Source organism: Cryptomeria japonica, chromosome 10 (genome assembly GCF_030272615.1).
Source record: "Cryptomeria japonica chromosome 10, Sugi_1.0, whole genome shotgun sequence".
Lineage (NCBI taxonomy): Eukaryota > Viridiplantae > Streptophyta > Pinopsida > Cupressales > Cupressaceae > Cryptomeria > Cryptomeria japonica.
Window position 1 is genome coordinate 384260903 of NC_081414.1, and position 15718 is coordinate 384276620.

Below are 15718 nucleotides of genomic sequence, written 5' to 3' on the forward strand. Positions count from 1 at the left end.
GCTAGGACAATTTGCACTCACACCTCGCCTTCCCACTTTGCCCTCACCGCATGCCATGGCAGTTGGACGGAGCCAGACACAACATAGGACCACTCTTATCACAGATCAAGATGAGATGATGCTTGCAGAGGAGCAACATAGAGCAACTGGAGATGGTGGACATGGCTCAAAGATCATTGATGTCGAGGAGAGCGGGTCCGGATGACCACTGACAGGTCTTCACCTCACCCCGCCAGACCCTAGCGATCCAACAGGCTCGCTCTAGCGGTTCCTGGGGATCCCAGATATAGCACGAGGAATGGCACAGTTGACTGGACAGATGGATGCCAGCAACTCAGCTGACGTTGAGAAGCTGTTCCACTTCACGGCTTCTGGATGTGCGGAAGAGTTTGCACGCCAGTTTGAGCAGCAGGGGTGGCCAGACAGTAGTACGCCGGAGATGGTACAGGAGTGGACGCACATGCGATTGGTGGAGTGAGTGGGCACCTTGGGAGGCACCTTGCGCAACATGGAGGGATTGTTCCAGAATGTCTACCTACAGATGCGACAGAGTCAGATATAGCAACAGACCGAGCGGCTGTACGTAGCAAAATTGGAGAAGGAAGGGGAGAAGCGTGCAAAGTTAGCCGCAGTAGAGAAGAACCTGAGGATTGAGTTGGAGGCAAAGGTGACCACTTATGAGGCCTGTTGTAGCATGCGGGAGGAGGAGGCACAGGCGCTGGCAACACAAGTGGTTGACCTTACTCTCCAGATGGAGCAAAAGGACAAAAAACTATTGGAGGCTGCACACATGGTCAAGAAGGTATGGGAGCAGCAGCTGATTGCGGAGAAGAACCTCAGACTCCACACAGGGTGACAACCTTCTTCTTCGACCACGACAGGGACGCCTCCTCCCCCTCCTCAGTCTTAGTCTTTTGTTTTGTTACTCCAGCTCTTGTTGTCTTAGTCGTCTGGAAGACGGCTACTTTTTTTGGGGGGGCTGATGTTAGGGGTCAATAACACATGTTAGTTTATAGTTGGTTTGGGTGTTTATGTTTTGTTATGTATGAGTTGCCGAGAGGTTCCCGTAGGATAGTTGGTAGTTAGTGACGGTTGGCAACTTGGCCAATCGTTGAGTCTATATATGGTATGGATAGAACCTCGTCAGATTATGATTGTATTGGCATATTTGAGAATCCAATAAAGATATTATTATTCTGCCATAACTGTTCTGTAATTGTTATTCATGCTTTAATATATGTTAATGTTATCGTGATATGAATTGTTGGTACGTGTGGAATATCTCTGTTTATCCGCGAGTTTACCAACTTCACCGTAAGGACTAAACAATTTTCTCTCTAATCTTCTTCTCATATGAACCCATCATTAATTCTGAATTTCTGCTGAAAGTACATGATGGCAGGAATAACTGATTTTTCTATCACTCATGGAGAAATTAATCGACACAACTCACAGGCTGGCAGGAAAACCAGCTCTATGTAATATTCCCTTCTTGGGTTACTTAGTATTACGGGTCAATTACTGGAATTCCTTATACTTAATATGAATTTCAATATCTGATCTTTCTCTGAACTTATAAAATTGATAATATAAAGACTTGTATATTTTAAATGACACCTGTTATGCCTCTCGCTATCTCTGATTTATACAATTAATATCTGCTGAGTGAAACAATATACCTAATAAGTTTCCCTTTCACCTATATTGATAAGGGATATTGATTGAATGACAAGATAGTATTGTGCTTGATATGATCTGGTGAACTATGCCAATTGATGAAATTCCAATCTGTGATAAGAGGTAGAGTTATATGTGCTCTTTCTGATATGTCTAGGTGGTTCTGCAATGATCCTCCTTGACCTTGCTGCTATATCTGGTCACTGATAATAATATGCAAGTTATAGACTCTAGTATTGCTCTATGTTGCTACGTTGCTGCTCCTGATGTAGACTCATATGCTTGCAGCTTAAGATGGTGTAGTCTCTGAATTATGACTGTGTTCCTTATGCCACCGAAATGCTAGAGGCAGCTACTCTTAGAAGATCGAACCCAAAATGGATAAGGAATAAAAGATAGATTGAATTTCCCAAGATGTTATTGCTGATATGTATCGCTGGTCAATACACTTTTGGAACTACTGGCTTTATGCTTGATGAATATTCTCCTTACGCCATAGCAAATGTCACACCTGCTAAATAGAGATTGGAAAGATTATCGTTGTGTCATATATGTTACTTATTACTTATGCGAACTAGTTCTTCTGTCCAATAATGGATTACGTTTATTTAGGTATGTACAATATATATAACTATACTCTCCCTTTCCCATTCATATCACCAAGAACAAGGATGTTACTGCCTGGAACTTAAGAACAGTTCTGATCCGATCTAATTGATGGCTGTCCTGAATTGATGTTTGAAACTCCTTTTATACCATTATCTTCCTAAAGGTCATTTCTTTTGGAATAGCCATTCCTTGAAGAGTCACGTCTTGTCGTTAAATGATCAATGTTTGTTAACGTAGGAAGTTGTCTTAATAATTAATGATATCGCATTACTTCATTATACTAATGTTACTCACCTCTTAATAATTGGAAATCTTTACTTAGCTTTCATTCCTTGTAATGGTTTGATGTGAATGTTTTATTTCTATTGGCAGCAATCTCTAGTAGCTTGGTTATCACGATAGGCGATGATAATCACCGTATAGCTTATTGATCAGAATGTTTGTCCTTCGTTATTACTGCCTACCATATGCTATTGCTATTGTGATTGCTGACTTGGTCGAATCGATCATGATCATGGCCGCTGCTTCCCTACATCTCTCCTATATCATCGCTGCCTAATCAGAGTCGCTGACTTGTACTGGACACATTGTAACTAATAACATTAATCGATGTTTGATACGATTTGTATGATGGCTAATATAATTCGTTGCTGTCTAAATACTCCATTGGTCATATTATAGACGATTGTTGTCACCTCTTCATGACCCATGACTTTGAACATAACCATTGTATTATTGCTATTACTTGTTTATCGATTTGTAATGGTAACACTTATCGATATCATAATTTCTTAATGGTTGTTTTAAATTGTCATAGCCAATCCTTTAGTAAGAGGTCTCCATTCACCTTCGACATAATCGCTATTCTCCAATTGATATTATGGGAGTCACTAACTGTAACTTGTATATGTTACAGCCCCTGTTGATGTGTTTTTTATGCACATGCGAACACATAATAAAATACAAAAGTATCTTATCCTCTCTTTAACAAAGTTTCCTCGAATGCTGAAGATTTCGCCTAAGGATCAATTAAGGCAACTCCAAGGTTGTTATATGTAGGGTCTCTACTTGTGGATAAGCTCTTGCGGTATGATGTGATTTTGCTAGAATCACAAGGGGACTTACATTCGATGACTTGAGTGTCTGATTTACTTTGGATATCATTGGAACGTGGGTCTTTACTGATCCTTGATTTTTAAAAAGGGGAAAAAAGGATAAGGGTTGGAGAGGAATCTAATTCTAATGCTAAGAATGTAGGAGCAATGGATGACCTTTGATGAAACTCTAACTAAGTCTTGCTTTGACATGCTATGATCATCTCCACAAGGTTAGTGCGATCTTCTAAAGATAGCTTTATGATGTTCAGATCACCGTTACAAGCATAGACATCGTCAGGTTGATGCATATCAATGAAGAAGTGATAATTGAAGTTAAGCTTAAGCTGAATGATTCCAGTTGACTACGCAAGGCAAATTTGCAATCAACAAACCGCTAGTAGTATGGATATACAAATTTCACCATTGATCATACAAAATCCTTCCATTCATCTAATAACATGAAATTAAATTTGAGAAGTATAGAGACCATGCAAATTGTAGAATCGACACATAGAATTCACCATTCCTTCAATGAAGTTTACATGTCTTTTGCAACAATATCTTGACAACAATCTTTGCCTTTTCTTTCTACTCTACTCTAAAAACTAATTGCTCTTGAACTACCACTACTGACTATTGACTATCTCTAACTATTCCTCGACTATTATTAACCTTTACAAATGAGGAGCCAGGGCTTCATATAGAGAGCCCTTTACAAATTGATGGCTCTGATTGACTTAGAATCAATGGCTAGGATTACAAGATAGAAACCCTAATTAGGGTTTGTTATAACAAACTTCTTTAGCCAATGAGGAAATTACATTCAAGGAATGAGGACCAATAGGAAGCAGGGGTAGGTACATCGAAGTTTGTGCCGTCCCTGATGAGTCAGGTACATTGAATCTGGACATGTTGAGGTGGAGGAAAAATGACTGGGATGCCACCTTGTTTGACGTCTGTGTCTTGGTTGATCTCTTTTTTGTCTTTTGACGCGATGAATGATGTACCTCCTTGACTCCGATATGCTTGATGAGGCTTCCTCATTGTCAAGTGTTCTTTCTCTGGTAGGATACCTCGCCTTGAAGTGTCATTCTTCTTTGTCATCATGTGGTTTCTTCATGTGCTAGAATGAGGTCTTGAGGCTAGCTTGCAACTCCTCGAACACTTGAAGTCTTCCAATGCTTCAAAACACCTTGATTCCTCCTTTAAGCACTTGGAATGTCCCTGACGATGACGAGATTGGCGTAGGTCGTCCTTGTCCTGGCCTGGTCTTCTTTCATTTGCAAAACAAACCAAAAGGTGACTAAGGACACATGATATATTTATCTCACATAGCATTTTCTACCTTAAATCATCAACAAAAAGGCATTAGAATGAAATTCGCTCAAGATCCTCCCTAGGGATAGGCCCTATAAGAATTTCGCTCTGGACCCTTTGGAAGGGTCAGGAGCGAAATTTGCATTTTAGCTCAAATTTCATCATCTCCTTGCCTTAAACTTCTCTTGACCTTTGAATTGCTTTCTCCTGAACACATCATTGATTTGACCTCCAAAAGGACCAAAAAAGAGGATTTCGCTTTGGACCTTGGCCAAGGACAGGACCTATAAGGAATTTCGCTCTGAACTTTTTGGAAGGGTCAGTAGCAAAATTTGCATTCTACGACAAAATCTTCATATTTTGTGACCACAACTTGTTCAAATGCATGCCTAGAGATGTTTCTAATCTCAATCAACACTAGGTTTGATGCAAAATTGGAGCAAAATAGAGGTTTTAAGGATTTCGCTATGGACCCTTTGGAAGGGTCAGGAGCGAAATTCTTCCTTAGGCTCAAATTCTAACATTTCTCTACTCCAAAGCACATACTAGCCTTCTCTCCACGAAGGCCTAGGAATTTCTACCTTAGTCTCCATCATGAGCAAATTAGGCGATTTTGGGAATTTCGCTCTCGACCCTTTCTCTCCACGAAGGCCTAGGAATTTCTACCTTAGTCTCCATCATGAGCAAATTAGGCAATTTTGGGAATTTCGCTCTCGACCCTTTGGAAGGGTCGGGAGCGAAATACATGATTTGCTTGTTTTCCTTCACCTAGATCTATCCTTCTCACTTTCTATACTTGGACTCTCATCTTTGGATCCTTCCCCTACGAAGACAACACTTTGTTTGACCTCAAAATGGCATGAAAGGAGAATTTCGCTAAAAACCATGGCCAGGGACAGGACCTATTTAGGATTTCGCTCTGGACCCTTTGGAAGGGTCAGGAGCGAAATCCATGTTCTAGCTCAAAAAATTCATCATTGGTGACCTCAAGCTATTCAAAGGCATGCCTAGGGGTCTCTCCAAGCTCAATTCACTCTGATCCACACTTGGCTTGACACAAAAATGGAAGGAAAAGAGAGATTTTGGGAATTTCGCTCTGGACCCTTTGGAAGGGTTAGGAGCGAAATTCACATTTTGAGCTCATTTCTTCATGTTTTCAACTCCAATCCACCTCAAAAGGCAAGGACACATCATTCCACTGCCATCCACGCCATAAAAACCAAGGATCTGACCTTCTCCAAGGGAAAAATAGGTGTTCTTCAAGAATTTTGCTCTGGACCCTTTGGAAGGGTCAGGAGCGAAATTCTAGTTTTAGGCTTGATTCTTCATTCCCTTCGCCCTCATTCACTTCCTAAGGCAAAAACATGTTGATTTACTTCCAAATATGCCCAAGGAACTAAGATCTTGGTCCAATCATGGAAGAAATGGGTGTCTTCTTGGAATTTCGCTTTGGACCCTTTGGAAGGGTCAGGAGCGAAATCCATGTTTTTGGGCAAAATCCTCACTTTTCAATGCTTTCACTCACTTCCTAAGGCAAAATCATATCAATATACCCCCATTATGTCCAAGGAGCAAAGATTTTGGTCAAACAAGGGAGAAAATAGTGTCTAGGGAGAATTTCGCTCTGGACCCTTTGGAAGGGTCAGGAGCGAAATTCTAGATTTAGGTTGATTTCCACTATTCCATCGCCTCAATCCACTTTTCCAAGGTTAGAACACATCAATGTCACTTCAACCATGCCTCAAAGATCCAGAACTTGGCCATATCAAAGAGCAAAATAGAGGAAAAGTGGATTTTGCTCTGGACCCTTTGGAAGGGTCAGGAGCGAAATTTGCATTTTAGGCTCGTTTCTCACCTTTTTCCTCCCTTCCTTGGCTTGGATATAACTTGTTAGGCCTCCTTTGATCTTTATCAAGCTCAACTTGGCATTCAGTTGGAGACTTTGTGAAGAAAATAGGGTTTTATATGAATTTCGCTCTGGACCCTTTGGAAGGGTCAGGAGCAAAATTTGCATTTTGGGTTGATTTCTGACTCCATTTCCCACATTTCTTCATTTAAACAAGTGAATTGCCTTCAATAATACCTGGGACATGGATTAGCTCATGGCTTTGGGCAATGTAGAGTGTCTTATAGAGGAATTCGCTCTGGACCCTTTGGAAGGGTCAGGAGCGAAATTCCTATTCTAGGCTCAATTCACCTTCAAACTGACTTGACTTTGTCTTAGACTTGATCCTAGATCCATTTCCTTCCATATCCTTGCAAATTTGCTCAACCATTCAATGATTTAGGTGAAGAATTTAGGTCCTTTGTAAAATTTCGCTCTGGACCCTTTGGAAGGGTCAGGAGCGAAATTTGATATTTTAGCCTCTTCGTCAGGATTCATATATGGAATATAACATTATACTTTAAGTTATATTCCATATATATTGTTAGGATGTTTGAGAGTGGTTTCGGACCTCCAGAAGTTATAATGCAAAATCTAGATTTTGGAGGATTCTTCAATTTTCCAGACTTATTCAAATTTCAGGATCAGGATGACGTTCCAGACTTAGCCAAATTTCAAGACATTTGAAGATCAAGATGACATTCCAGACTTCTCAAGGCAAATTCGCTCTGCCCCTGATGTAAGGGATGGGACCTAGGAGGACATTATGCATTCAGCCAAGGTTTGATTTAGCAACTTGAAGTGCGACCAGATAGTACACAAAAAAAACACCCTAGGAATGATCTAAATTACCCCTAATCACTCAATTGACCTGACCTCTTGAGTAGATCCACCTGACTCAAGCAGAGCCTGCTATCCTAATGAGCCCCCCCTTGGCGACCCTCCAAATGCAAAAGTTCAATAGACAAGAACCTAGAATACCAAGAAAACTAACCCTAGAAAGCAAAAGGTAGGGGTCCCCATTTGCAATGGGGCGATGTGTGAATACGTCACAACACATCCTTAGATACGATAGCCTTCACAATGCTTACATTCCTCTTTTTCTTGTCAACTCTAATGTAGCCAAGTGTAATGTTCTTTCCACATCTGCTCGCAAATCTACCCCAATTCGATTTCTCTTAACTAGCCGACACCTCCTTGTATGTAATTGCTTAATATCTGTCCAATAGAGAATTGTTGTTCAACCACTGATCACTTAATAGACTCTTCCTTTATATATGATTATTGCAATTTTGTCTCTTTAGAGACTTCACAAAATTGTGGTGCTAGGTTGCCATGGTACAAGGTGTGGGGACATTACACTCTAATACCACCAAAATGACCCCCTTACTTTTTTCCAATTTTTAAACACCACAATGCACCCGTTAAGGTTAGGAAAGAGAAATACAATACTGCTGAAAGGTAACCCTTCCACTTTCTGATCACCAAATGCCCAGTGTGGGTGAGGTGAGAGCATATGGTGAATAGCGGATCGTTAGCTCCAAAACAAACTGAAAGTACAACGCTGGGCGGCAAGCCAACCCCTTCCGCTTGTCCAGCGAGAAAGAATAACTTAATGTAAATCACTCCACTACTTTTCAGCAGGATGACAATTATTACAATACTGAAAATAAGATCACTCAACCACTTTTCAGCTGGAGGACAATTATTACAATACTGAAAATAAGATCACTCAACCACTTATTCAACGGGGGACTATGAAACCAACTGAAATTAAAAGATAGGCGGCAAGGCCATCCTCTTCCACTTTTTCAGTGGGAATACAAAAGCTTGCAGATTACAATAGGAAATTGATATCCAAACACACCAAAATGTTAGGAATTGATCTTCTAACAATTATGAGCTATCCAGCATATGAAAAGTATCCAAACAGGTAAATAGGTCAAGTCTGATATGAAGAACAATATATTGAAATAACAGATGAACAAGAATAGAAATCACCTAAATGCTCATAGCTTCCTCCACACAGCTTCGAATGACTTGAAATCAAATGCAAATGGTCCCTAGAGAGGAGGCGTCCAAGACAAGACCAACAACCCGTTGCAAATCAGATCAAAACATCAATGCATGCTTTCCAAGGCAACCTTCAGCATGGTAGGACTTGGGAGATAGGGTGATTTTGTCTAGAAATTTGAAATCAGCTCCAAAAATCACGAAATTTAGCAAAGTGAATCGCCTAGCCATGAGGAAAACATAGGACGAAGACCCAAAAACGGCAACTGAACTCTCAAAGACTTATCAATGAATTTCACTTTCAGCACCATACACAACAAACTCCAGAATCTGAAAACAACACGCCAAAACTGAAAACAACACTCCAAAATCAGAAAGCATCAAATAACTTCATCTTCATTGAGCTCAATCTGCTCCTCTGAATGAGAAACAATCACAACATTTAGCTAGGGGATATCTTTCAAGCACAAAATTGAAGGAGGCTAGGAGGTATGCATTCCTTGAAGCAAGAGTCTGGAATAACTTCGACAACACTTCATAACAATATTCATGGATACCCAAAACAAGAGCCCAACACTCTTATTTATAGCTTTTGAAGCTCCAAATTCAAATTCACATTTCCCTCCCAGATGGGTGCCAAATCCAAATGCACATTCATTTCTCTATAATTTGTAATTTGCATTTCATTTCTCTTTTCCCAAAATCGCCCATCACAAGGTGGCAATTATACTTTATAAAAAATATATCAATAAACTGTATTATGGCGTCCAAAGTCATAAAGTGAATTATATCATAAAATTAACTTATTTTCTTCCTAAGGCGTCCATCTTGCCTTATTAATAATTCACTTTATAAAATATTTTCTTCAACCATGAATCACCCAACATAAGCTCAGACTTCCCAAAATAGCTCCAAAGATGCTGGAAGACCAACTGCTCAAATTGACCTGCCTGAAATAGCCATCTGAATTGGCCTATTGATACCCTGCTAAAAATAGCACTTACTAAAAATAGCATACTGCTAAAAATAGTGTGTCCAAATGCATTTTAACCACAATCTGGCAGCCATCGCAACTTACTAAAAATAGTAAGTACAAAAAAGTCTTCAAATTCATTTGCATGTCACACCATCGCGAAGCTCTTTGAAAACCCAGAAAAACCCAGAAAAATAAGTTGTCCTCACCCCACTTACTAAAAATAGTAAGTTTACCAAACTCCATTGATTGCTATGCATGTACCATCATTGAGAAGCTTTCTGAAAACTTAGAAGGAATCTAGAATCAAAACTGTAAAACTCCAACATGCAAGCCGACAAAATTCCCAAAACATCCTCTAGAAAATAGGAAACCCTAATTTTGTCTCTGATTGACCTATGAGTCTCGGGATTGGCCAACAATCCCCAAAACAAACTAGAGCGGAAAAGGGGACATTATAATGAGTAAATGACGCCTTTACGATGCGGATGAGAAGGACTATGCAAGAGGGATTGGAACAAAGGCTGTCCAAGCAGGCGATCGCACTTGTGAGGCGGTATGGAACATGGTTTATCTAGTTTCCTAGGTTCTCTTACTTGAGAATCTTAGGATTTGAAGGCTCCCCATACCGACTTCCATAGTACCCCACTGACAAGCTAGTACTCTTGGAGGTCGCTAGGCAAGCAAATGCAACAGGTAAGATCCTCAGAGATAAGAAAGTCGCAGGAGTGTCATTCTGAATGAAAATTTGTGACGATGACGTATATTTTAAAGCCCCATCACAGGCTAAATAGTCGGTTGAAGAATTGGCCTCATACTACTTGCAAGAGCATCCTTGTAGGACAAGCTTCGATGGTACGAGATTGGGACGAAAGGCTTATGGCTGGCACTATAGTCATAAAATGAATATAGAAGATTATTGGGCCAGCTATAGTGGCTATTTTGAGGTTTGCAAGAGCGAATGCTTGAGGCTTAGCTTGTATCAGATCAGAACCTTTGAATTGAGTATGCCCGCATTCCAGACCAAATAGATGATCATGGGGATTGCGTGCAAATCAAGTCTATGATTCCGTTAAGGATCGACTTTCTGTCTTGATTAACTAGTCTCAGGATCTTGTCACCAACTTGGAGGTGATAATGAAGGGACTTAGGAGGTTCATTGATGCCTGGATCCAGCAGCGTATTGAGGAGTTGACTTGTGATGGGGTAAAGTTCACTTATAACCTGATGGGAGACCTTGAGTCTCAATCCTCAGAAAAAGAAGAGGCATCCAATACAACACAGAGAGAAGAAGGCGAAAAGGAGCCTAAAAAGAAAAGGAAAAAGGCAAAGGCTAATAAGGAGTCAAAGGCGTCCAAGAGGTCTCGAAGGAAGAAAAGCCAATCACTTAAGGTCCCTGCTTGCAAGAAGTTAACAATAAGGAGGCCATTTGCTACCACTACTTCACAAGAAGATTCTATTGCAGCAGAAGATGCAACTGATGTGGAACGCCAACCTACCCCTCCTATGTTGCAAACAGATTCAACTATCATTGAGACAATAGATCTAGAAGGGTCCAATCTGCAGCAACAAGAAGTGCAAATCGTTGATCTAGAGGAGCCCGAAAATTAGATTGAGGAAGGGGAAATCACGCCCACTAGATCGGAAGGTAAGGAGGAAGATAAAGAGGAAGACAAGGAGGAAGAACCAACCAAAGATGAAGAGCAACAAGAAATACAGATTCCCCAACAATTACTGAGTGAGGTCGGAGGTAGCTCGACCAGAGGAAGGAACAAGATGATGATGAGAACTGACTCTTATTTTTAGTTGGTCAGCAAAGAACAAAGATTGAATCAGTTGCGGCTTCCAGAGAGCAAGGCAGGGAGGTAGTGGTTACTTCTGGTCAGTTTTTACGTCTTGTATGCCTACAGGTCAGGGTGGAAAAGAAAGTGGCAGTAAGGTCACCTATGTGCCTTGAGGATTTATTTTCTCGAGTAGGACAACCTCAAGTTAAAGAATACATGAAACCGAGGACCTACTAAAAAATAACCAAGGATGCTCAGCAAAACTGAACAATGCATCTTGCTCCCGCCAGAGGACAAATCAGCTGAAGACATAACGCTTGCTGATTACAATATTCTATCAGTCCCGATGGGAAAGGCAACCAAGCAACAGGAGGTTGAAGAATTCCGAGACTCCATTGAGACAATGCTAAGATGATTAGAGAAAGTAGCTAAGGGGAGGGAGATGTATAAGGCTTGGGTAAAGTAGGCCAAAGGGTACATAGATCACCTAGTTAAACTGTTGCAGCATGTTGACGATGCTTATGTCCCTCCCGCGACACTAGCACACAAAGTGATAGCTGAATATGAAAGGATAAGAACCTCAGACAAGGTAATGCAGGAATGTTTCCAAGAAATAATGGAAAAAGGAGGTCAAGTGCTTAAGGAATTGATTCTCTTAGAGGAGAACATGGACTAGAAACTTGAAATAATGGAGTCCATTCAAAAAAAGTAGGACTAAGAAAAGGGGTTGATAAGCTACTTCCTCTCATTGTTGCCTTAGTGTGGACCTTCTCTGATATCCCCATTGGTCAGTAAATCATTGATCCAGATGATTTCAATGTCATAAAAAATTGGCATAGGTCTCTGAGGTTGAAGAATGATGCCCTGGACATCACTGATGCAAGGTGGGAAATTTGCGAGCACTCCTTGTCATTTGTCAGAGATTGTTGCTCATGGCTCCTAGAAAATTTGATTGGTGACAAGAGGCCAAAGATGGACTTTAAAGCGTTGAAACTCCGTTGGATAAGTCAGATGAAGAATGACAGGACCCCATACACCAAACAAGACCTGCAGGTCGCAAGCAGATTGTGGGCTGTAATATGTCAATACGAGGAAAATAAGGCTGATTGGCATCAGCAATTAAGTAGGGTGGAAAGTCATTGTGGGGACAATAGTTTTCAGTTGGATAACACACCCATGCCTCCCGTGGAAGAAATGAAGGAAGTCTTGGTAAGGTTCCAGAACTACATTTGGGTAGAGTGGGCAGTCGGTAGAGATATATGGCAGAAGTATTTAGATGGTGAAGAGAATTTCTTTCCATAAAGAAAGAAATATCTATTTTGGGGCTAACAAAAAGATAAAGTGCAGTCCCCAAAGTTATTTCTTCAGTTTCCAAAAGTACTATTTCTATTTTTGAACTCCGTGCAATTTACTTTTTGGGACAACTTTATGGCTGATAGTTGATAAGTTAGTTGGTAAGTAAGGTGCTTTCTTTACTGGGGGGACATATTATGTATATGAATCTGGGCCATTTGCTGGATTAAATCCTGACCATTCATCTAAATTTTGTAAGTCTATAAAAGGGGGCTTGTTCTCTATTATTTTTGTAAGAAGACTTTGAATTGTTGCAGAAACTGTCAAAATTAATACAAAAACTATTTGTGGAATGGTCTATGTATGATTTCCTGTGTGTGCATGGTTCTACTTCTTCCCATATTTCATTTCAGTTTATGCATTTTATTAATGAATTGTTTCCCTGACTTGTTTTTTGATAGAACTTTCAGTTCATACCATTAGAAGTTAGTTGACTGTTAATTTGTGTGCATGGTTAGTCTGAACATTTACAAAATTTAGTTCAATTACTAAATGTTAAGTTGAATGAATATTTTGAAGTTCAATATATGCATTTGTTAGTTTGAAAATCTATGTTATGCTCTGAAGATTGAACCGGCCTCTGCTAAATTGTGTTTAAAACTGGCAAAGCAGGGCCTGGTTATTTGAAAGTTCCGTCTATTTATTCAGGACGTCATTCTAGTTAGAATAGTTCAGTTTTTCTCCCCTTACCTTTTTTTGTTTATTTAAAATCTGTAACTGGGTATTCTAAAACACCATCATATTTAACGAAGATCTGATGAATATGAGACTTGTAGAGTCTTAGAAGTGGTCTGTAGAACCTTTCCCAAAGTTTATCCTATTAGCAGGCGTAAGTCCCCCTTGTGTTTACCAGCAAACACATTACTGCTGAGTTATCCCACGTAAGTCAAGGCTTGACAGTCAAAACCTTGAGGTTGTCTCCTTATGATCGTTCATGGTAGCATTAGGAACTTCCTTACTCAAGAGAGAATGGGATCAGCTCAGTATTCTATTTTGTGTTGACCAGAAAGATTAGCACATACATTTTCCCGCGTCAACACTACCCATTTTGGGGCATAGAGAATTATCTCATTCATGCTCATGCTGTTCTTTGTTCCATCGTACAATTTCCATTGAAGTCTCTATCACCAAAATATAAGACAGAATTGTTGCCTAGTGTTGGGATTTTTCCTCTACTGTTGAGATTCTCTTGTTAATTTTACCTAAAGATGAGGCAATAAGAAATGTCTGAGAAGGTGAACAGCTACTTTTAATTGCAAGAAGTTTGGAGTTCAGCTGTGACCTTTGTCTTATAAGTGTATGTTTAGAGCCTAGTGACACCATTATTATGTTTATAAACTGTGGGGAGAATGAAAAGAATATAAAGTAGATTTCCCTTTTAGTATTTTCTTTTGAAAATTTATTATTTACCATTTCTTTTTATGATAAATATTATGTTCATCATTTATACTATATCTCATATATTTGCTATTTAGGATTTCTGAACTTTGACCTAGGGTGTTATAAATGTATTTATTTCTTTGTTTGAATGGATTTCTATCTGAGATAAAAAGGCAAGATATTGGCGATCTTGGTTATAGTAGTTGAATTGCTCTTTGTATAACATTTTTAATGTTTCCATTTATACATACAGAGGTTCCAGTTTTTCATCATCAGAGGGTGTCATTTATAGTATTGTTGCTGGTAATGTTGTGGTTTTCCTCTTATGGAATTCTGCTGATCGAAGATTCATGTACAAGAATTTTCAGGTTGATCTTTATCTATCACCAAGGATGTTTATTCTTTAAATTGTAGGGTGCTTTTTATTTATTTATTTGTGTGATAAGGTTTAATGTATAGTTAAATAAGCTTATAAATTGGAGCTTTGTATGTTTTTTTCTTTTGTCCTTGGAAATAGATAATAACAGAATAGATGGGTTTTTCGTTTTTTTGCATCTTGAACTTGGAAAACCTCAAGAGGGGTTTCAAACAGAGTAGAGTATGTCTGCAATGCTGCTCACAAACTTGTAACTTAAGGATAATTTGATTTTGAAAATGTGTTAGCTGTCAATGTTCAACGTTCCTTTTTTGAATCATCTTTCTCATTGAATGGTTTTTAGATTATATTAATTTCACGGTCAATTGATTAAGCCATTTGGAAATGCAAACCCCTTCAATTCGCCATATTGCATGATGCCAGATTGCCATCTAACCTTATTACGTACCAAATCGTTGGTTAGAAAGATTAGTTTTACTGATTTTTGCAAATTGAATTTTACTTCTATTTTAGCAATGCCATTGTTAACTCGAACCAAGTAGTATCTAGTGCATAGCAATAATGGATTTCATCTCATATCAAAAATGGAATATCAGCATTCCGTGGAACATGCCCCCGAGGATCCAAGAGATATTCTGGAGGTCTTGGGGGCTTGGAGGGGATGTGGACTATCTGGTTCATTTTTTCATATAAAAAAAAGTTTAAGAAACAAAAAATGTCTAAAAGCCCTTAAAACTTTAAAAGCGAAAAATGGGAGGACCGTAATTGCAAATTTGGCACATTGTATTTAATTTTTAAAGTTTCAGTTGCTTTAGTTTGTTTAAATTATTTTAATAGCCATGCTTCTGTCTCTACAAAATTCAGGATTTTTTTTCTTTCCTTAGAACCAGTGATGCAAAACTTTGCGAGTACTTGCAAAGTTGGAAATTTCTGTCATTGATGTCATCGGCAAGCAAGGAGGAGTTCAAAATTACAAAAATTCAATTATTGTGGTAGCCGATTTTCCCCTTGGACTGATCTATTTTTGGGAAATAAAAAATACATTTAAATATTATGTTATTGAGGGACGACCCCTTGAAGAGGTGTTCCCTTAGTTGGATTGCTTTTAAATTAAATAAAATGTGTTTTTTGGTGGCTGACCTCCTTGAGGCTAGCGCCCTCCTTGGACAAGGTCAAATAAAAATCAAATAAAAATTCTTTTTTTGTTGGGCTGACCTCATGGGATGAGCGTCCTAACTTGGTGAAGAAAAAGTA

The 15718-nt window shown here is 39.3% G+C and overlaps 1 protein-coding gene across 3 annotated transcripts in view; it reads left to right on the forward strand.

Moving 5' to 3' along the window:
* LOC131075877 (RHOMBOID-like protein 12, mitochondrial) overlaps window positions 1-15718 on the forward strand; it is a 245083-nt gene that overhangs the window by 76308 nt on the left and 153057 nt on the right. For all 3 annotated transcript variants that reach the window (XM_058012803.2, XM_058012804.2, XM_058012802.2), the window contains one exon: window positions 14342-14456. In XM_058012803.2, coding sequence (XP_057868786.1) covers window positions 14342-14456 — 115 coding nt within the window. The remainder of the gene's footprint in view (window positions 1-14341; window positions 14457-15718) is intronic.